This window comes from Lepisosteus platostomus, chromosome 26 (assembly GCF_059453375.1).
Source record: "Lepisosteus platostomus isolate fLepPlt1 chromosome 26, fLepPlt1.hap1, whole genome shotgun sequence".
Classification (NCBI taxonomy): Eukaryota; Metazoa; Chordata; class Actinopteri; order Semionotiformes; family Lepisosteidae; genus Lepisosteus; species Lepisosteus platostomus.
Window position 1 is genome coordinate 10300000 of NC_142636.1, and position 20456 is coordinate 10320455.

At 56.0% G+C, this 20456-nt stretch overlaps 2 protein-coding genes across 10 annotated transcripts; both read right to left on the minus strand.

The window, feature by feature from the left end:
* Nucleotides 1–1242: 1242 nt before the first annotated feature.
* Nucleotides 1243–12527, minus strand: LOC148640055 (pre-B-cell leukemia transcription factor-interacting protein 1-like). Of its 9 annotated transcripts, none has more exons than XM_088620345.1 (13): nt 12367–12527; nt 11531–11628; nt 10916–11013; nt 10526–10598; nt 9925–10093; nt 9638–9730; nt 7941–8156; nt 6955–7013; nt 6619–6729; nt 6367–6529; nt 3808–4378; nt 3083–3762; nt 1243–2381 (listed from the first exon to the last, which is right to left on the minus strand). In XM_088620345.1, exons 2-13 carry the CDS (start codon nt 11600–11602, stop codon nt 2254–2256), a joined length of 2433 nt encoding a protein of 810 aa, XP_088476471.1. In that variant the 5' UTR covers nt 11603–11628; nt 12367–12527; the 3' UTR covers nt 1243–2253. The 9 variants fall into 9 exon arrangements, with proteins under 9 accessions (XP_088476471.1, XP_088476473.1, XP_088476470.1 ...); XM_088620347.1 differs by having other exon boundaries at nt 9644–9730; nt 10526–10601; XM_088620344.1 differs by having other exon boundaries at nt 7941–8159; nt 9644–9730; nt 10526–10601.
* Nucleotides 12528–14627: 2100 nt separating this feature from the next.
* pygo2 (pygopus homolog 2 (Drosophila)) lies at nt 14628–20320 on the minus strand. The gene is made up of 3 exons (XM_088620351.1): nt 18664–20320; nt 18013–18062; nt 14628–17520 (listed from the first exon to the last, which is right to left on the minus strand). Exons 1-3 carry the CDS (start codon nt 18716–18718, stop codon nt 15865–15867), a joined length of 1761 nt encoding a protein of 586 aa, XP_088476477.1. The 5' UTR covers nt 18719–20320; the 3' UTR covers nt 14628–15864.
* Between the last annotated feature and the right edge of the window lie 136 nt (nt 20321–20456).

The window sequence follows — 20456 nt, forward strand, 5'->3', positions numbered from 1 at the left end:
GTATTTGCACCGTGGACCAGGAGGAACGATACTTCGGTCCACTGTGTACTTGTACTGTATGTGGCTGGAATGACCAACGTGAACTGCAGCAGAATCCCAGAATCAGTTTGAAATCTAACTGGCAACCAATGCAAGGAAGCCAAACCTGGAGTTATACTCAGAACACCATTATAGCATTGTAACCCATTCCCACGCAGGACGCGCCAGGGGTTCAGAGAGGGGCGATGGAAGGGGTAGGGCTCTGGGTATGGGGATCTGGACGTCCCGTACCCCAGCTCCAGGCTGGATTCATGGTGGGGGCAAGTTTCACACCTGACGCTGACCCCTCAAATCCTCATTTACAGCACACGCAGGCAGGCAGGCAGGCAGGATGCCCCCCCCCGCGCCCAGCCCGGTTGCCCTCTGCTGAAGTCGTCACCTCTCTGCCTCTGGAAAGCGCTGACTCGGCGAAGATCGCCGCAGCGCCTGATTGCTGTTTTTGGCCGTTAACGAGCAGCTTGGGTGTGTTTGTGTCGGGAGTCGACTCAGCAGTTTGCGGCTCTGTTCCAAGCAGGCTGGGAGGGCGGCTCTGATCGCTATCAGCCCGTTCTGGGCTCTGGAAAATCCCGGGCCTGGTGCCAGGAAGACTATTCTCTAGGCTCACTCCCGCTGCCCGGACAAGGGGCTCCATGGGGCTCTGTTCCCTGTTTGTGCTTTGTCTTGGGCCGAGTGCTTTTGTTACCTTGCCTTTACCAACCAGCCCGGGAAAATGCAGTCGTTCGCGAGGCCACTTAAGGAGCCAGTTAATTGCTGTGATTAGCGCCAGGCCTGTCCCGCCGCGCTCCTCCCTGGAGCAGGACAGTCTCACTGCAGGCGACACCTGCTCCACGGGGTGCGGCCGTGAGCCCGCAGGACAAGGACCAGGGCGGTGAGCGTCCGGTGAACCCCTCCACCCCCTCTCTCTGCACAGCGAGGTGTGCTCTTGGGAGAGGAGACACAGCAGTACATAGCGCCTGGCAGAGCCTCTCGGTCGTGACCTCTTCCTGAACCAGATCTTGGATCAGTCTGGGCCATTCTGTGTATTAGAGGCCATTGTTACAGCAGCCAGTCTCTGCTTTTTAACCAGTATTGATCAGGATATACTGTCACTGTATACTTCACCTCCCACCCAACTATAATCTCCTCTCTCTCACTCTCTCCTATACTCATCTCCCTCCCTCCCTCTGTACACACACCCCCTCCCAACCCACACCAGACCTCGGCTACTCGTTGAAGAAACTTTATTTTTTATACAAAGACATAAACAACATCAATCAGGCATTTCTAGAGGGGGGGGGAGGGGGTCAGAAGTCACTCTGTTCAGCAGGAAATGTAATAACAGTTCAGTAGGCCTGAGACCAGGGCCTGCAATCACCGAACCCCCCCAACACGCTCCTGCACCCCAACTTCTCCAGGCAGGCCAGGGCAGCTCCCCCCTCTGGGAAGTCGGGTCTCGGCCTTCGTGCCACAGCTGACATTTCGCTGATTGGATTTTCTCCAGGTCAGCGAAGGTGGCGTGACTCACTGTCCAAGTTCAGTGTTGCAACCCTAGAAGCCCAAGTCAAAAGACCACCCCACCACGCAAGCCTTAATTGCTTAATTGGGGTCATTAATTACATGGGAACAAAATAATTTAACACACCAAGTCAGGTCTGTACAGCTCCCATGTCCCAGTTTTTTTTTTATCAAGAAGCACTTCTCTACACCAAGAGTGGCAGGTGTCTGGCAACCCAGCCACAGCCCTGAGCTCCATTCCCTTATTTTCCTCCCAGAAAAAAAGAAAGGCATTTCCCCCACTGAAACCATCCAGCAGGAGCGAAAAACCCGCCACCCTCCCCTCACCATTCCTGACTTCTGAAAAAAAAAACACCCCAACACAAACTCTGGTGAAAAGCAACCCAAAAAAATCCACTATCTGTTCTCTGCTACTCCTTGGATTTCATTAAGTCAATTAAATCCACATTCGAACCCTGGGCTCTCCAGCTCCTGAAGAACACGAAGGCTTTGGATCTGAGAGCCGCAGATGAAAGATTTTCAAAATAAAAGGTGCCACCGAGCCCTCGTCCTGTAGGGGGAGCCAGACATTTCCCTGCCCTGCCAACCTCAGTGGCTTCATTGGTGGGATGGTTGATGAACCTCTGCGCGGGTCCGAGTGACACTGCTGCTGCGGAAGAGCCCGGAAAGGAGGGAGGAGCCAGTGTCCAGATGTCCCCGGTCCAGTTTGGCCTGTCTGTTCTACTCGCTGCCGCCCGCTGGCTCGGCCCACCTGTGCTTCTCGTTGCTGCGGGCGTGCCAGTCCTGCTCCACCGGGGGGCGCTGCTGTTCCTGGCTGTGGTCCGGCTCGGCGGGGCTGGGCTTCCTGCCTGTGAGCCAGAGAGAGGCAGCGCGTCGAACCCCTGGCCGCTGCAGTCACCTCTCCCTCTCGCTCACTCTGCCCCCCTCCCTCTTCCAACCTGCCCCCCTCTCCCAGTCTTTTTCCCTGTCGCCCTCCCTCTTCCAGGCTCTTGTCCTTCCCCAATCTTTTTCCCTGCCTGTTTCCCTTTTATTTCTCCCTCTTTCCCAGTCTTTTTGACAGTCTCTCCCTTTTTCCTTTCGGTTTTCCCAGTCTCTCCCTCTTTCCCAGTCTTTTTCCCACTCTCTCCCTTTTTCCTATCGGTTTTCCCAGTTTCTCCCTTTTTCCTATCGGTTTTCCTAGTCTCTCCCTCTTTCCCAGTCTTTTTGCCAGTTTCTCCCTTTTTCCTTTCGGTTTTCCCAGTCTCTCCCTCCTTCCCAGTCTTTTTGCCACTCTCTCCCTTTTTCCTTTCGGTTTTCCCAGTCTCTTCCTCTTTCCCAGTCTTTTTGCTACTTTCTCCCCTTTTCCCATCGGTTTTCCCAGTCTCTCCCTTTTTCCTTTCGGTTTTCAGAGTCTCTCCCTCTTTCCCACTCTCTCCCTTTTTCCTTTTGGTTTTCCCAGTCTCTCCCTCTTTCCCAGTCTTTTTCCCAGTCTCTCCCTTTTTCCTATCAGTTTTCCAAGTCTCTCCCTCTTTCCCAGTCCCTCTCTCCTCCGTCGTGTCCCTCCACTCACCTCTCCTCCTCCCCTCTCGCTCCCTCTCTCCGTGTCTGTGTCCGTGTCCCGGGATGGCAAACCTCCTCAGCGCCTCCCTCTCGAACCCTTCCATGAACCGCTCCAGCTCCTCGCCCTCGCCCTCACCGCCCCCCTCCCTCTCCGCCAGCTCCTCCAGGATCTCCCCCACGTCCTCGGCGAAGTCCCGGAAGGACATCCGCTGGTGCGCGAAGAGGCCGTCCTGGAAGAAGTCCAGGGTCAGCCGCTGCAGCTCGGCCGGCCCGGCCCCCCCGCCGAGGCGGCGCAGGTAGCCCCCCAGCAGGGCCTGGAAGGCGGGCAGCTCGACGGGGTGGAGCCCCTCCCTGCGGGCGCAGTCCCGCGGACCCCCGCAGCCCTGCAGGGGGCGGTAGTGGCGCAGCCTCTCGCCCTGCTGCTTCCAGAAGGCGTTGTGGTCGTGGTGCCGGTGGGCCGGTTTCCCGGGCGACGGCGCCGCCCGGCCGGGCCCCTGCCAGTGGTGGTCCTGTTTGGATCTGGGCTCCGGCCTCTCCTTCTTCTGCGCCCTGGCCTTGTCCTTCGTCATCCCTTCTTCCGTTTGCTCCGTCTTCTGCCTGAGCCACTCTCCCTCCTTCCTCTCCCTCCTCCCCCTCTCCTCTCCCCCTTTTCTCCCCCTCTCCTCTCCCTCCTTCCTCTCCCTCCTCCCCCTCTCCTCTCCCTCCTTCCACCCCCTCTGCTCTCCCTCCTTCCACCCCTCCTCTCCCTCCCTCCTCCCCCTCTCTCCTGGTCTCTTCCCCTCTTTCCTTCTCTGCTTCTCCTCTCCTCCCCTTTCCCACTCCTGTTCTCCCCACCCCTCCTTCCCTTCCTTCCCAGCCCTCTGCTGCTGCTCCTCCTCCTCCTCCTTCCTCCTCCTCTTCCCGGCCTCTCCCTCTCTCCGCGCCCCTCTCTCCGCCTCCTCCCAGCGCCTCTTCTGGCCCCCTTCCTCCCTCCTCTCCCCCGGCGCTCCCTTCCCCAGCCGCTCGATCTCGGCGGACAGCCTCCTCTCCAGCTCCGCCAGCCCCTCCCTCACCCCCCTCTTCCCCCCCCGCTCCCTCGCCGCCCCCGTCAGCCCCTCCAGGCGCCGCCGGCTCTCGGCCAGCAGGAGGCGCTGTCTCTCCAGCTCCTGCTGCAGGGCGTCTCCTCCTCCCGCGCTCTCCTCCGCCTCCCCGGCAACCGGGCTCTCTTGACTTGGGGTGTCATTGCGGTGCCCCGGCTCATCTGTAGGGGGTGCAGTGGAGACGTTCTGCACAGTGAGGTTGGGCACAGGGGCAGCAGAGTGGGCTTCTGGCAGAGAATGGGACAGCAGTACTGTTGGATGACCTGGGCTGTATTTCTCTCTGTCTCAGTGCTGTATCACTCTCACACTGATCTGGGCTGTATTTCTGTCTGTCTCAGTGCTGTATCACTCTCACACTGGCCTGGGCTGTATTTCTGTCTGTCTCAGTGCTGTATCACTCTCAGGCTGGCCTGGGCTGTATTTCTGTCTGTCTCAGTGCTGTATCACTCTCACGCTGGCCTGGGCTGTATTTCTGTCTGTCTCAGTGCTGTATCACTCTCACACTGGCCTGGGCTGTATTTCTGTCTGTCTCAGTGCTGTATCACTCTCACACTGGCCTGGGCTGTATTTCTGTCTGTCTCGGTGCTGTATCACTCTCACACTGGCCTGGGCTGTATTTCTGTCTGTCTCAGTGCTGTATCACTCTCACGCTGGCCTGGGCTGTATTTCTGTCTGTCTCAGTGCTGTATCACTCTCACACTGACCTGGGCTGTATTTCTGTCTGTCTCAGTGCTGTATCACTCTCACACTGGCCTGGGCTGTATTTCTGTCTGTCTCAGTGCTGTATCACTCTCACACTGGCCTGGGCTGTATTTCTGTCTGTCTCAGTGCTGTATCACTCTCACACTGGCCTGGGCTGTATTTCTGTCTGTCTCGGTGCTGTATCACTCTCACACTGGCCTGGGCTGTATTTCTGTCTGTCTCAGTGCTGTATCACTCTCACGCTGGCCTGGGCTGTATTTCTGTCTGTCTCAGTGCTGTATCACTCTCACACTGACCTGGGCTGTATTTCTGTCTGTCTCAGTGCTGTATCACTCTCACGCTGGCCTGGGCTGTATTTCTGTCTGTCTCAGTGCTGTATCACTCTCTAACTGGCCTGGGCTGTATTTCTGTCTGTCTCAGTGCTGTATCACTCTCACGCTGACCTGGGCTGTATTTCTGTCTGTCTCAGTGCTGTATCACTCTCACGCTGACCTGGGCTGTATTTCTGTCTGTCTCAGTGCTGTATCACTCTCACGCTGACCTGGGCTGTATTTCTGTCTGTCTCAGTGCTGTATCACTCTCACACTGGCCTGGGCTGTATTTCTGTCTGTCTCAGTGCTGTATCACTCTCAGGCTGGCCTGGGCTGTATTTCTGTCTGTCTCAGTGCTGTATCACTCTCACGCTGGCCTGGGCTGTATTTCTGTCTGTCTCAGTGCTGTATCACTCTCACACTGGCCTGGGCTGTATTTCTGTCTGTCTCAGTGCTGTATCACTCTCACACTGGCCTGGGCTGTATTTCTGTCTGTCTCGGTGCTGTATCACTCTCACACTGGCCTGGGCTGTATTTCTGTCTGTCTCAGTGCTGTATCACTCTCACGCTGGCCTGGGCTGTATTTCTGTCTGTCTCAGTGCTGTATCACTCTCACACTGACCTGGGCTGTATTTCTGTCTGTCTCAGTGCTGTATCACTCTCACGCTGGCCTGGGCTGTATTTCTGTCTGTCTCAGTGCTGTATCACTCTCTAACTGGCCTGGGCTGTATTTCTGTCTGTCTCAGTGCTGTATCACTCTCACGCTGACCTGGGCTGTATTTCTGTCTGTCTCAGTGCTGTATCACTCTCACGCTGACCTGGGCTGTATTTCTGTCTGTCTCAGTGCTGTATCACTCTCACGCTGACCTGGGCTGTATTTCTGTCTGTCTCAGTGCTGTATCACTCTCACACTGGCCTGGGCTGTATTTCTGTCTGTCTCAGTGCTGTATCACTCTCAGGCTGGCCTGGGCTGTATTTCTGTTTGTCTCAGTGCTGTATCACTCTCACACTGGCCCGGGCTGTATTTCTGTCTGTCTCAGTGCTGTATCACTCTCAGGCTGGCCCGGGCTGTATTTCTGTCTGTCTCAGTGCTGTATCACTCTCAGGCTGGCCCGGGCTGTATTTCTGTCTGTCTCAGTGCTGTATCACTCTCACTCTGGCCTGGGCTGTATCACCCCTTCTCTTCTTTCCCCACTCAGTACCTGTGATTTGCGTCAGTTCTGTCACTCTGGCCTTGAGGCTCTCCAGCTCCCCCTGCAGGCTGGGCAGGGAGGCCAGCTCAGCGCGCAGCCGCTCGTTCTCCTGGGCCAAACCCCCTCCTTCCTCCAGCCCGCGCAGGGCCAGCGCCAGCTCCTCCTTCTGGGCCTGGCGGAGAGGGAGAAGCTCTTTCAGAGACCGCCTGCAGGGTCAGCTGTGCGCCGGGGTGCGGCGCCCGAGACCACTCCGGTGCCGACCTGCAGCTCGGCCTGCAGCAGGGTTATCTGCTGGTTCTCCTGGGCCAGCTTGTCTAGCAGAGAAGCCATCAACTGCGCCGACCGTGGGTCCGGGGCAGAACCGGTTTCGTCCTGGAGCACAAGGCACAGGAAGAGAGAAGAAAACAGAAGGACAGATTCATATGAAAGAGCAGAACCACTGACTGCAGGGTTATATTGGCAAACAGTCTGGGAACCCTCCGCAGTTCACGACTGCTCGTCACAGATGTCACACTGGGCTGGGCTTATGGATTCTGGACTGGCATCCAAACAGAAAGAGAGGGATGGAAAGGGGGAGGAGGAAAGATGAACACTGACCTGCTGTCCATAAAGATCCTTCTCATGCAGTTCCCTCAGATCCACCTCCTCATCCAACCCTAAGGGAACACAAACAACACAGAGTCTATAGACAGAGACCCACGTAGGCAGTCACACAGCGTTGCAGGTCCGTGCACAGGGGTGCTACAGAGTCACACTGGCGTGTGCTCACCTGTCTCCACTGAGGTGCACATACTGTACAGTTGAAAGAGCTAGACAGGGCTTCAATCCAGAGCATGTCACTCTTCTACTGCGCCACACAGGTAACGTCCAGTGATACACCTGACAGGCCAGTGCAAAGGTGTACAGTGGTATGCGGTGCGATACACCAGCGCTCATAAGGAGAACGCTCACGCCAAACTAATCAGACGAGCGGTCACCAGCTCCAGACCAGGGGACACAGCCTTGAGAGGGTTTCTAGGTCTCCTGAATCGCCATCAGCTTCAGAGGGGTTACACCTGCCAGATCTCAACCCTACAAACCCGGCCAGCCCGCAGCTCCCTGGAGAGTGAGGCTGAGCTTAGCGAGGTTAGTCCGGGGCTCTAGGAGGGTCACGCGGCCTCTCTCATCGTCCACCAGGTCACCTGCAGACACAACGCTGTTTGGAAGAGGCAACGGTAGCTACTGCAGCAACAATAAATCCGCCTGCGACCGCCATCGGCCACAAATGAGCCTCTGCCGAGAGTCTGGAAGGAGCCACACAGTAGCTAATATTCACTGCTTGTGCGGTCATGGTGCTTATAAAGTCTGGCTAGTTGCAGCCAGAAACTGCTACCGGCTCTAGCTCTTGAGAGAGATCCTGAATCAAGTTGCTAAATTTGGTACTTTCTCTCACACGCACACAGACGAGAACAGATTACTCTCCCAAGTGCACAGCAGTCTGATCAACCCCTGGATCCTCCGACAGACAGCACTGTAAAACGTCACTGCAGTGGATCAGACTGCTGCGCACAGAGAGTCGGTTTCCGGACATGTGCAGCGCTCACCGGAGAACAGGATCATCCCCAGTCCCAGCAAGAGCAGGGCTCCCACGATGCACTTGTTCAGGGAAAGCCCAAGTCCCCCTTCCCCCTCCTTCCTCCACGCCCTCTCTTCCTCCTGATCCTCCTCTTCCTCTTCCTCCTCCTCCTCCTCTCCTCTCCCCAGGTGGTGTGTCTTCCGTCTCCGGAGGCCTGCCCCAGTCTCCGGGTCTGAATCCGATTCTGCTGGTGAGAGGGAGACACTGGATGAACAGGGACACCAATCAAGGAGGACAATCAGGTTAAAGCCTGGAGTGGATCAGACAGCAGCGCACTGGGAGTCCGAAGGCCATGTGTATGTAGTTGTGACAATTGTAGCTATAAGTGCTATAAGCTAGAGTAGAAAAGTTTAGATACCATGCATCAGTTATTATTAGGATTTTAATCGGACTCCCAGTCCACTGCAATCTGATCCAGGTTTTATAATAGCAGTGCCGGCAGTAGAAAAAAAAAGCAACTTCCCAAAACTTTATTTTAATTAAACCTGTACAGGCAGACATGTCAAAGGAAAAGATCTTGCATCTGTCCTCTTAGAGATTACACTTTGCTGCAAACACAAAATGCAAAGCACCAAACTGCTATGCAAATGCATCGTCATCTCCATACTCCCGTTCAGGCCAGCTGCGCAGTGGGAGAGCCATTCTCGGCAAAAGCTACTTGCCCGCTCTCTTCAGGGGGCTGCAGTCTGACCCACTCCAGGTTTTACTGTAAGCTGCAGGCTGGATGTTTCAGGCTTGTTGACTGGATTTCAAAGGCAAGGCACATGTAATTTAAAAACCTGTGTAATTTATGTACACGACAGCTAAGAAAGGGTTCAAATGAGAGCATTCAGACTGCTCCACGCTTCCACCACTCTTTGTGTAATCACGTTCCTCCTGTTTCTTACTGCTAGTAAACCCCAGAGTGTACTGCTCTGCTGTGCTCCAGGCATCCGATCAAAAACACACTGCAGCTGACATCTGTCACGAAGACTTCATGCAAAGTTCAAAGCAGATGCTTTGTAAATGGTGGGAAACTCACACTAGTCTCTCTGCTCAGATCAACACACAAACACTGCTGTAAAATACGCACATTAACACCCCTTCATCAGATCTGCAGAGTAACTGTACAGACACTCAGTCTAGCTCCTCTATATCTTCACATTAACACTCCTTCATCATCATCAGAGCTGAAGAGTAACTGTAAAGACACTCAGTCCAGCTCATCTGTATCTTCACATGAACACTCCTTCATCATCATCAGAGCTGAAGAGTAACTGTACAGACACTCAGTCCAGCTCCTCTGTATCTTCATATTAACACTCCTTCATCATTAATCAGAGCTGTAGAGTCACTGTAAAGACACTTAGTCCAGCTCATCTATATCTTCACATTCACACTCCTTCATCAAAACTGAACAGCAAACACACCTAAGACACTGCTTATCTGTTGTCTGCACAACAGAATAGAGTACTCAGTACCAACACAAGCAACAGTGAAATACAATATTACGTCCTCTATTAATTAAAAACATGAAGCGTATACATGATGCAACTCAAGCACCGAACAGGATAACTAACAAATGGACAAACTGCTGTCCTTTCATTTGGTTTTACACTGAACACGAAACATAGAACATGCTTCTCCACCAATCAGCATGCAGGCTGCTGCACAGGCACTGCCTACCAGTACCTCTTCCTCCTCGTCCAATCAGCCGCTTCCCCCATCTACGGAACCCTGACAGGGTCAGGCCCCTCAGCAGCGGAGCCACCAATCGCACTTCAACACAAACACACCACACTTCATCAGCCAGCCAATGACTGTGAGCAGGGGGAGGGGCTATTTAATGACAGACATTGGAATACTGAGAACCCTCTCTGCTCCTCCAGTCTCCTCCCTCTCTCCCTCACCCCATCTTCCTCCCAGACCCCCCCCCCCCCCCCCCTCTCCCCAGCCTGCTCCCTCCCCTGTACCTGCTTGCTTTCCAATCTCATCAACCTTCCTGGACAGCCCTGGGCCCTCCCCTTCCTCCTGGTGCCCCTCCTCTTCCTGTGGCGAGGAGGCGGGCACAGTCACGACGTTGGAGTCCGGGCCGGGGCTGGGGCTGCTCTCGCTGTTCCCCGTCGCCGTCTCCTGGCAGACCTGGGCATGACAAAGCACACGTTTGAAGTGGCAGTCTGGGGAAAGCCTGCTCCCGGCAGGCCATGGACCTTGAGTGCACTGGAACGGTGAGGATCACACTCGCACGCCTCACACTCGCACGAGAAGAAACGAAAACAAAGTTTCGGCTGTGGAGCCTTCTTCAGGTGAAGCAGAAACTTTGTTTCTTTTCTTCTCTTTTCAGCGTGGAACAAACCTTCACTGGTCCCTTTGCAACGCTCATTTTTGGCACTGAGGACAGAACCAAAAAGAGGACTCATTCTGCTACAAGATCTTTCACGCATCGCTCGTCTACTGTGGGTCAACGGCAGCTGGGACAGAACAGCACGGCACCGCCGCTCCTGAAGTGACAAACACCACCCCCAGCACCAGGCGCCAACCAGTCCCCTCCCCCCAGTCAAGAGCGGGGCTCACCTGCAGCCCCTCCGCAGAGCGCGTCTCCCCTGCCCTCAGCCCGGCGATGCCAGCCTCTTCCTCCTCCTCCTCGGTGGTCTCTGACAGGAGACACACGCAGAGTGATCACGGACCAGGACAGCGCACTCCCACACACACACAGTGGCCAGATTATGAGGAACCCCAGACACACACCCCCACCCTCAGCGCGCAGGTGCAGGGGGTGCGTGGGGAGTCCCGAGGAGCAGGATGCCTCTTGCTCGGATCCATGCCCGGTTCTCAATCCCATTGGAAACAAAAAAAATCGATGTATTTGAAAATAAGCCGCAGGCTTGAACTGAAATTTGTGAAAAGGAATATGGCTTATGGTCTGGAAAATAAGCTCCTGACGTCAGGCATTAAGTAATCAAGTTATCTTTACCTTTCAGCTCCTCCGCGGAGCTGTGGTCCGCCACTGGAGGACCATCCGTCCCATCATCCCCCGGGCCCACATTCTCCACCACAGAGTCCTGTGAAAAGACAACTGTTGTGAGTGAGGTCAAAGGTCACAGTGAGGTGGTCACTAGCCGGACGAGAAATTTCGATCTCACTTTTCTAGCCACGAAGAGCACACGCCGTTTAATTCAGAAACTAATGAATTCTCGGGCGTGATTAAGCCTCCCTTGAATGACACCAGTCCTCTGCTCCTCCAGCTGACTATTTAAAGTAGTGATGGGGAGCTTCAGTCTCAGACTGTCCTATGTCTGCCAGCACCACTCAGATCAACCTCAGTCAGCTTGATGCTGGTTTACTGTACGATTCAGGTTCTGGAGAACAAACACCGGGCCCTGCTGGACCAGGACCGGTCTTACAGAGAGCTTCAAACCCAGGGGACACTGCCCCAGCTCCGGAGGACCAGAGGCAGCCCTTAATGACATCACCGACCTCATCACCAGTGTTCTGTGACTCTGTTCCTGCCTTGGTGAGCTTTAAACTCTGGCAATGCTGCTGTATGAGGTGTATGGTGCTACTGGCATCCCCGCGTACCTCTGGGGTCAGAATGGTCCAGTTGTTCGAGGAGCCATTGGTGCTGCCGCCACTGTTGGAGTTGTCATCCATCGCCCCCTAGTGGCTTCCCCCTAGTACTGCAGGAATGAAACACCGTGATTCCACACCTCTGGGTCAAGACCAGGCACAGAAGGGAGCATGCACAAACACAGCTGACAGGAAACGGTGGTCTCCACAAGACTGTTCTCCATCTAGACCACTCGTTCCACTCTGCTGTCGTGAGCAGCGAGTTTTTTTTTACAGCTAGTTCTCCTCTTCGACTCGTGTTGAATTAACAACATTAACTTGGCCTCAAGGGTTGGTAGTTAACCCGGTGAAACAGTACCCTCTCTCCACCGGGCTCGACCTCCCTCAGCCCGTCTCTGTCTCCTCCTGCTCAAATGACCATAAAAGGCCAGACTGTCCCAGAACACAGCAGCTTCTCGGCTCTCTCTCTCTCACTCACACACACACACACGCTTCTGGCCAGAGCATGACGCTCGGGCTTAAACTCAGCGCTGCCGAGCTCCGGCGCACCTAATCACACGCAGTATTTACAAAGCAGCCCAGCTGCCTGACCAGACAGCAGGTACAACTCTTCCGCGTTTGCTTTGAACACGAAGAAAGTGCTCACAGCTGCAGAGGCGCACCGTTATATACTGCTTGCCCGCATCTGTTGTTACCAAGAAAATATTGGTCCCACAACAGCTAAAGCGCAGGTCCCGGAAACAGGAGTAAGAGCGCTGTTTCTGTGCGTCGTCTCCTTCGCAGCCATATTTCTGATATTTTGTGACGTCGCCACAACACAGAAAACATCAACATTTAACACAAATTACCGCACTCCCGTTATTAGCCGAAAACAAAGTCACTCCAGGCGTTTCTGTTATCCTTCGCTAACTTCCCCTCGTCGCTGCAAAGTTTGGATTTCTGATCTGCGTTAGGAGAGGGGGAAGCCACTCTCGTCCAATAGGAGACCAGGTGTCGCCCAGGCCCCACCCCTTCCTCGGCGCTCCGGCCAATGAGCGGGCAGGTCGCGGGTGAGTCAGCAATAGCGGAGTCGCGGAGGCTGTGATTGACAGGGGCAGGTGTGAGTGACAGCTGAGAGAGGGGCGGGGGGGGGTTTTCACAGCTCAGTCACTCATCTCGACCCAGAAATAAAGAAACCGAACAGCTGAGCAGACCCACGTCATCTGCGAGCAAGAGCCTGGTGACCATGGCATCCGGCGGTTTTAAACAGGTTTCTGCTGGAAATGGCGTTTTTTAAAGTATCTCTTCCAAAAGGCCCAGAACCCATCCTGTGCATAACTCTTCTAACTGCTTCATCCAGGAGCCTGTCCCAGAGAGCAACGGGCACAAAGCAGGGTACACCCTGGACAGGACACCAGTCCATCATAGGACACACAGACACACACACCCTGGGCAGGACACCAGTCCATCATAGGACACACACACACACCCTGGACAGGACACCAGTCCATCACAGGACACACAGATACAGACACACACACACCCTGGACAGGACACCAGTCCATCACAGGACACACGGACAGGACACCAGTCCATCTGTCCATCAGTCCATCACAGGACACACAGACACCCTGGACAGGACACCAGTCCATCACAGGACACACAGATACAGACACACACACCCTGGACAGGACACCAGTCCATCACAGGACACACAGATACAGACACACACACACCCTGGACAGGACACCAGTCCATCACAGGACACACAGATACAGACACACACACACCCTGGACAGGACACCAGTCCATCACAGGACACACACAGGACTAGTTTTCCTTCTTCCACCCTGCAGCCCCGGATGAACATGGACTGTGAAATTATTCACTGGCCTGAACCGATCAACAGCACCCGAAATGCCGCGGGGCCCCTCTCAGAGCACGGACACAGAGGCGACTGCAGGAGATGATCCCGGATACACACGTCGGCTTATCCCTTTCACCCGCGCCGGTCACCCAGTCACGGCTGGGGTCTGGGCCGCGCGCTCTGCTCGCGGGGAGGATATGTGAACGCCCTGCGAGAGCTGTCGCATGGGAGGAGGGGGTGGTGGGAAGACAGATTAGCTCCGCGCGCTGCTGTGGATCTCTGTAGAGCCTGGCTGTGGCGCTGGTCCGTCTGGGTGGAGCCTGCATGTTAGCATCTCTAGGCGCTCCACTTCCCGGTGCGGAGCTGATCCGCTGCAGACCCCGCTCGCTGGCCGGTGCCCACCGGGTCCGAGCTGCTTTTCCTGGGAGCGGCACAGCTCTGGTCCTCCCCTGTGCTGCAGGGATCCTCCAGCGTCTCACCAACGGAAAAGCTTCAGCTTGTCCGCTTAAGCAATGGATGAGTATAATATATAATCAGGCCCAGGGCAGGGACAGGCCCACACTGTCTGGCCCCCCAGAAATCCTTGGATCGGCTGTGCAGGGCCTTACACAGACGATACGCAGGCGGCCAAGGAGGTATTCAGGTTAATTGTTTAATTGCTGGAAGGGAGTGGGCCCCTGCTGGGCTCAGGCTGAGCTCTGCAAAGCATCTTAATTAAACTATTAATTGACTCAATCACGTCACCCAGCCTTGTGCTGAAACAAACTCAAGTCCCTGGATCTGCAGAGCCCTGTGCTGGACGCTCTGGGAACTGATCGGGAATGGATCGGATATTTCCTATTTCCGTACAGTGGCTGGGGATTTTACCCTTCTCTCTTCCTGTAACTCAGGGGCGCCCTCTGGTTTCCTGGTCCGACCTGAGCAGCCAATTAAGCAATTAACATCACTACTCTATGAGACGAAGGATTTTTCTAATAGAGAAAAAAGTTTTTTGTGGGGGGGTTTAAAGTCGATTACACAAAATCAGACCCTTCGGTAAAAGTCATTACCTTTCAAACACCTTCAAGTCTGGTGAGAAGAATTAACGATGATGCTGTTGATTAAACAATTAGAGTAAGTACACCAGTGAGATCTCCTGGGACACACACCAGGAGCCATGGGCCTGCAGGACTGGACTGGGAGACCATGCTGTAACTGCAGGTCGTCTCGGATAGAGGCGTCGGACGACGTTAACTCACGACCCAATGAAGACAAGTCCCAGGGTTGAGTACAAAATGAGTGGCTCCCTCTTTACTTGGTTTTAACAGTACCTTTATATACAAGCTCCCTCTGGGTAACTCCAGAGAGCGACAGTAGGAAAGCTTTTACCTCTTTAATACAGGAGTAGTACAAAATAGAAACGGTTATAGGCCGAGGTCAGACAGGCAAGGCCGAGGTCAGAGGTCAGAAAGACCATAGAGTCCATAACACCATCTTCCATTCTATTTCAGCTTCCCAATGGGAATGTTACTCCAAAGGATTTTACACTAGGAAAAAGCATGGAATGATAACTGAAGAATGGTCGGTATTCCCTTGTAAAATATGTTATAACTTGGGAGTTCCCAGTCCTGCCCCTTGATGAACCACAATCTCTCCAGCGATCTCTGGACTGTAGGGTTACAGTGTGACCCAGACTGGACCAGCGATCTCTGGACTGTAGGGTTACAGTGTGACCCAGACTGGACCAGCGATCTCTGGACTGTAGGGTTACAGTGTGACCCGGCCCAGATGGAGAGCCATGTATCTTATTTGATCCCATCTAATTGAATGTAGATACTGCTAGAGGCACTGCTGTCCCTCTCCTCCCACACAGTCCCCTGAGTGGACAGTAGATGAGGTCTGTAGTGCTGGGATAGTGGGTGGAGTTGGGTGGATGCTCTGGGGTTCAGGGCTTGGCGGAGTCTGGCTCTGGTGCAGCTGTGCTTCACTTCCAAGTCCTGCCTGATCTCTCTGCATGCCGGTCACTCAGTGAGCGCGTCTGTCCCTCAGTGGATCAGTCAAAGGGTCAGCGTGTGTCCCTCTGCAGGTCAGGGGGTCAGTGTCCATTCCTCAGCTGGTCAGAGGGTCAGCGTGCCTGTCTGTCAGCTGGTCAGTCAGGGGGTCAGTGTGTCCATTCCTCAGGCGGTCAGCCAGAGGGTCAGCGTGCCCGTCCCTCAGCCGGTCAGCCAGAGGGTCAGTGTTTCCATTCCTCAGGCGGTCAGTGTGTCCATTTCTCAGCCGGTCAGCCAGAGGGTCAGCATGCCCGTCCCTCAGGCAGTCAGTCAGAGGGTCAGTGTGTCCATTCCTCAGCCGCTCAGCCAGAGGGTCAGTGTGTCCATTCCTCAGCCGCTCAGCCAGAGGGTCAGTGTGTCCATTCCTCAGCTGCTCAGCCAGAGGGTCAGTGTGTCCATTCCTCAGCCGCTCAGCCAGAGGGTCAGCGTGCCCGTCCCTCAGCCGGCCAGCCGGCGGGTCAGCGTGCCCTCTAGCCGTCGTTGGCGGCCACCAGCTGGCCCAGGCCCTCGCGGATGTAGACGGACTGGATCTCCTTGGTCTTGAGGCAGAAGTCGCAGGCCCAGACGGCGGCGCTCTCGCGGGTCAGCAGCCCGTAGGCGGTCTCTGTCATGCCCGTGCAGTCGCGGTGGAACCACTTCTGGCACGAGGCCTCGCACAGGATGGCGTCCTGGTCGTCGTTGACCTCCGACAGGCAGAACCCGCAGGGGAACACGAGGCCGCCCGCGCCCTTCTGCGCGGTGGGGCCGCTCCCCGCCGCGGCGGAGGGGAGGGGGGCCCCCGCGGGGGGCGGCAGGGGGGACCCCGAGACGGGCTGAGCTGAAGCCGAGCCGGCGGTGCCGCCCGGCCCCCCCCCCCCGGCGCTGTTGGCCCCCCCCGCCGGCGCCCCGCCCGCGCCGCTGTTCTGCTGGCCATAGGGGGCGCTGGCGGGGGCGCCGGGCGCGGAGCTGGGGGGCGGCGCGGGCTGGGGGGGGTTGGGGGGCGGGTTGGCGGAGGCGGGGGCCGGGGGCGGCGGCGGAGGCGGGTGCTGCCCCCCGTTGACGGGGCCCGGGGGCGAGGGGTTGGGGGTGGGGGTGGGGGCGGGCTGGGAGGGGGCTGGCGCGGGGGGGGCCGGGCCGGAATTGGGGGTGGGGGTCGGCTGCATGTCGGGGTGGCCTGGGAAGCCCCCCCCAGCCCCGGCTGGCGGAGGCGGGGGTCCGGGGGGCGCCTGGTTAGGGGGCGCGCTCAGGCCGGGCTGGGGTGGGGGGGGCGGCTGTGGCTGCTGTTGGGGGGGGGGCGGCTGCTGCTGCTGCCCTCCTGCCCCAGGGAAGCTCTTGCCCTCCTCGCCCCCGGGGGGGCTGGGGCCGGGGTAAGGGCTGTCATGGGGGGGGAACTGCCCTGGAGGCATCCCAGGGAGGCCCCCCATCCCAGCCCCGCCAACGCCCCCCCCCATACTGGACATGCCGGGCATGCTGGGAATGCTGTTCATGCCGCTGGGCAGACCCCCCATGGGTCCCAGCGGGCCGTGGGGCGGCCGGGGGCCCCCGCCGCTGGGCAGGGGGGGGCTGTTAAAATGGTGACCTCCTTGTCCTGGGGGCTGCTGGGGAGGCACCCCAAATCTGGGGTGGGGTGCTCCCCCTGCTCCCCCGAGCGCCCCCGGAGACAGCATGGGGTTGAAGCCGGGGCCGTGGTGCATGGGCCCCGGGGGGCTGAAACTGGGGGGGATGTTAAACTGCGGCCCCCCCGGCGGGAACCCCCCGCCTCCGCCCCCCCCAGCCCCTCCTCCCGGGCCTGGACCCCCGAACCCGGGGAGACCCCCAAACCCCATCTGGTGGTGCCCCCCCCCAGCGCCCCCCGCTCCTGGGGGGCCGAAGGGGGGCCTGCGCGTGGGCTGGCCGCTTCCCCCCGCTCCTGCCGCCCCCCCTCCGAGGAACGGCATCCCCCCCATTCTCATGGGCCCCCCCGGGCCCCCGTACCCCCCGCCAGGGCTGGGAAGGAAGGGCCCGCCAGCCGAGCCGGGGCCCCCAGGGGGTCCCCCAGCACGAGCCGGGGGCCCAAAGTCATCGTCGAAGGGGTTGGAGGCCACCAGGTGATCGACCATGGGGGTCGGAGGGGGGGCGAATTCTGAGAGGTGGGAGAACGCAGCTCCCTGTGATGGAGGAGAGAGGGGTGATGGGAGAGAGAGATGGGAGAGGAGGAGGGATAGGAGGGGGAGAGAGGAGAGAGGAGAGAGGAGAGAGAGAGAAAGTTAAATCCACGCTGCTGCTCGTAAAAGGACTGACTCCCCAGCCCACTAGTCTCTGGGACCCCTGAATCCACGGCCACACCCCAGCAGAACCGATGATGTCACCCCCATCCAGACCAGCCCCCCAGCAGCCTGACGCCCCTGGATATTACTGAGGACAGCAGCTCGCTCTGATTCAGGGGTGCAGTCTCACACTGAGGGCTGCTGTCTGATTCAGGGGTGCAGTCTCACACTGAGGGCTGCTGTCTGATTCAGGGGTGCAGTCTCACACTGAGGGCTGCTGTCTGATTCAGGGTCTGGACTCCCAGCTGCAGGTCTGACTTGCAGGGCCAACTGGCTGAGAAAAACACTGATCAGCACTGCTGACTGACAGGTGGAGACACAAGTGCTGCTTACCTGAGCACTGGATTTCCTCTTCTTCTTCTCTGGGCTCTTCATCTGTAGACCTGTACAGACAACAGACACAGACCCATCACAGACCAATTCACATCTGCAGCCTTGATGATGATGAAGGAGTGTTCATGTGAAGAAACAGAGGAGCTGGACTGAGTGTCTGTACAGTGACTCTACAGCTCTGATGATGATGAAGGAGTGTTCATGTGAAGATATAGAGGAGCTGGACTGAGTGTCTTTACAGTGACTCTACAGCTCTGATGATGATGAAGGAGTGTTCATGTGAAGATACAGAGGAGCTGGACTGAGTGTCTTTACAGTTCCTCTCCAGCTCTGATGATGATGAAGGAGTGTTCATGTGAAGATACAGAGGAGCTGGACTGAGTGTCTGTACAGTGACTCTCCAGCTCTGATGATGATGAAGGAGTGTTTATGTGAAGATACAGAGGAGCTGGACTGAGTGTCTGTACAGTTACTCTACAGCTCTGATGATGATGAAGGAGTGTTAATGTGAAGTTTACAGTTATCCAACAGATAAAAAACGGATTACCTGTTTCCCACCCTTCCTGTCGACAGACGGACAGACACGCACACAGACAGATATAATTAGTTAATTGGTTTCCCCGTTGTTTGATTGGCTCTCGGAACTCGTACCTTTGCTTCTCTTGCTGTGACTCTGTGCCTGCAGCTTCCCCGGGTCGGCCGCCATTAATAGCACCTGCGGCGAGCCGGCATGTCCCCGACTCCACAGAAGATACAGTCCCTCTCGTCCCTCCGGGTGCGGACACAGGCGGGGTGGCCGGTCGGGCTAAACGAGGCTTCTCTCCGCCCGGAGACCCGCCGATCTCCCCCCTACTGAATGGGACTGCAGTTGCCAGCCCCTGCCCAGGTACAGCTCTTCCAGTCTGGGTGCGATTTCCCGAAGAGCCCAGGCAGGGCTCCTGAGCGGACCCGCGTCCAGGGAAATTAAATGTTTTAGGGGTTAAAGCTGCCGCCGCGGTCCGGGTGCATATCTTTTGTTTATGAGCAAAAAAAACGAGCCAGAGGGCAGTTCCGCGGTCTGCTTTTAATTCGCCCACGGGTAGGTTAAAAAAAAAACACAGAACACCGCACGCTGGAGTAAAAATTAAAAATTCATGGTAAAAAAAAGAGGGACGTTTTCCAATCCAGCACGACAAACTCAATTAACTCGTGGAGGGGAGGGGGGAGCGGGGGGGGTATTTAAACGCAACGACTGATCTCCTCCGTCGGCCGACACCGCCTCCACCCGAGGACGACCGCAGCCGCTTTCTGTCGCGATCGTGCGCGGAGAGCGAATTACCTCGACATCAAGAAAAGGAGCCACCGGCCTCCATCAGACTGGGAGGACTGGCCGCCGGGACAAAGAGGGGCGCTCCGCGCTGCCTCGCACCCGGAAGACAGCACCTCCGCGGGGCAAGAGGGTGGACTCGGCCACAGAGCCACGAATCCAGCGGGCCAGAGAGCATTCTCCATTTCCAGCTTCCAAAGCAGGGCTTTTGTGTTCGCTTCAATTGTAACACGAACTAAATCTTGATTGTATTTTTTACTTTTTAAATAGTTTTTTATTTTTACTTTTAACGGGTTTATTGGTCTTACTGCTAATCCCCTGCTTTATTTAACCTAATGGAACATTCCAGGATGATCCAATTCAAGCATGAAAGGAGGGGGGGCAGCTTTCATTTCTTCCAAAAAGAGAATGGCAGCAAAAACCTTTTTTTTAATCTCGAAATGAGAGACCATAAACGTTAAAATAGAGCCCGACCAATTCTAACAAAGCGTCAATCCTTCTCCGTGGAAATGTATGTGTATTCCACCCTAATTTCCCCAGACGTCGTTTGAACTGGTCTCCCTGGCTGCACGCATGAGCACTAAAGCTGCACTCGTAGTGGATTCTGGGATTTGTAGTCTTCTTTACCGAGGCCAATTGCATCGTTACCGTTTTCCAAGTTACAGCTAGACGCCAAGAGAAGGCTTCCAAGATCTAATTAGACTCTAGCTAGGCTTCCAATATTCTAATTAGAATATCAGCCATGATAATGAGCTGCTCCTTAATTAGTCGTTTTGGTGTTGCTGTTAGATTTAAATTAAGCATGCTGTATATATAACATATTATTAACAGACTGGCATATAAATACACAAGAAGGAACTAGAGAGCGGGAGACTAGCAGAGCCCATCAGATAAGAAACGGAGACCTTTCAAAGAGTGCAGATCCCTCTTCTGTCTCTACTGGGCGTCTTCCGTCTCCTCCCCCAGAAACGCATCAACAGCCAAAACGATCCTTAAGCTACGTTCGACCCCTCCCCTCGCCACTCAAATCTCACCGTTCCTCCACAGCCCCCCTGCCTTCCACCCCTCTCCCGGAGTTCTCCTCCCAGATTTCCGTCAGCTCCAGAAACGGAACAAAAATGCCAAATGCCAGTCCGTC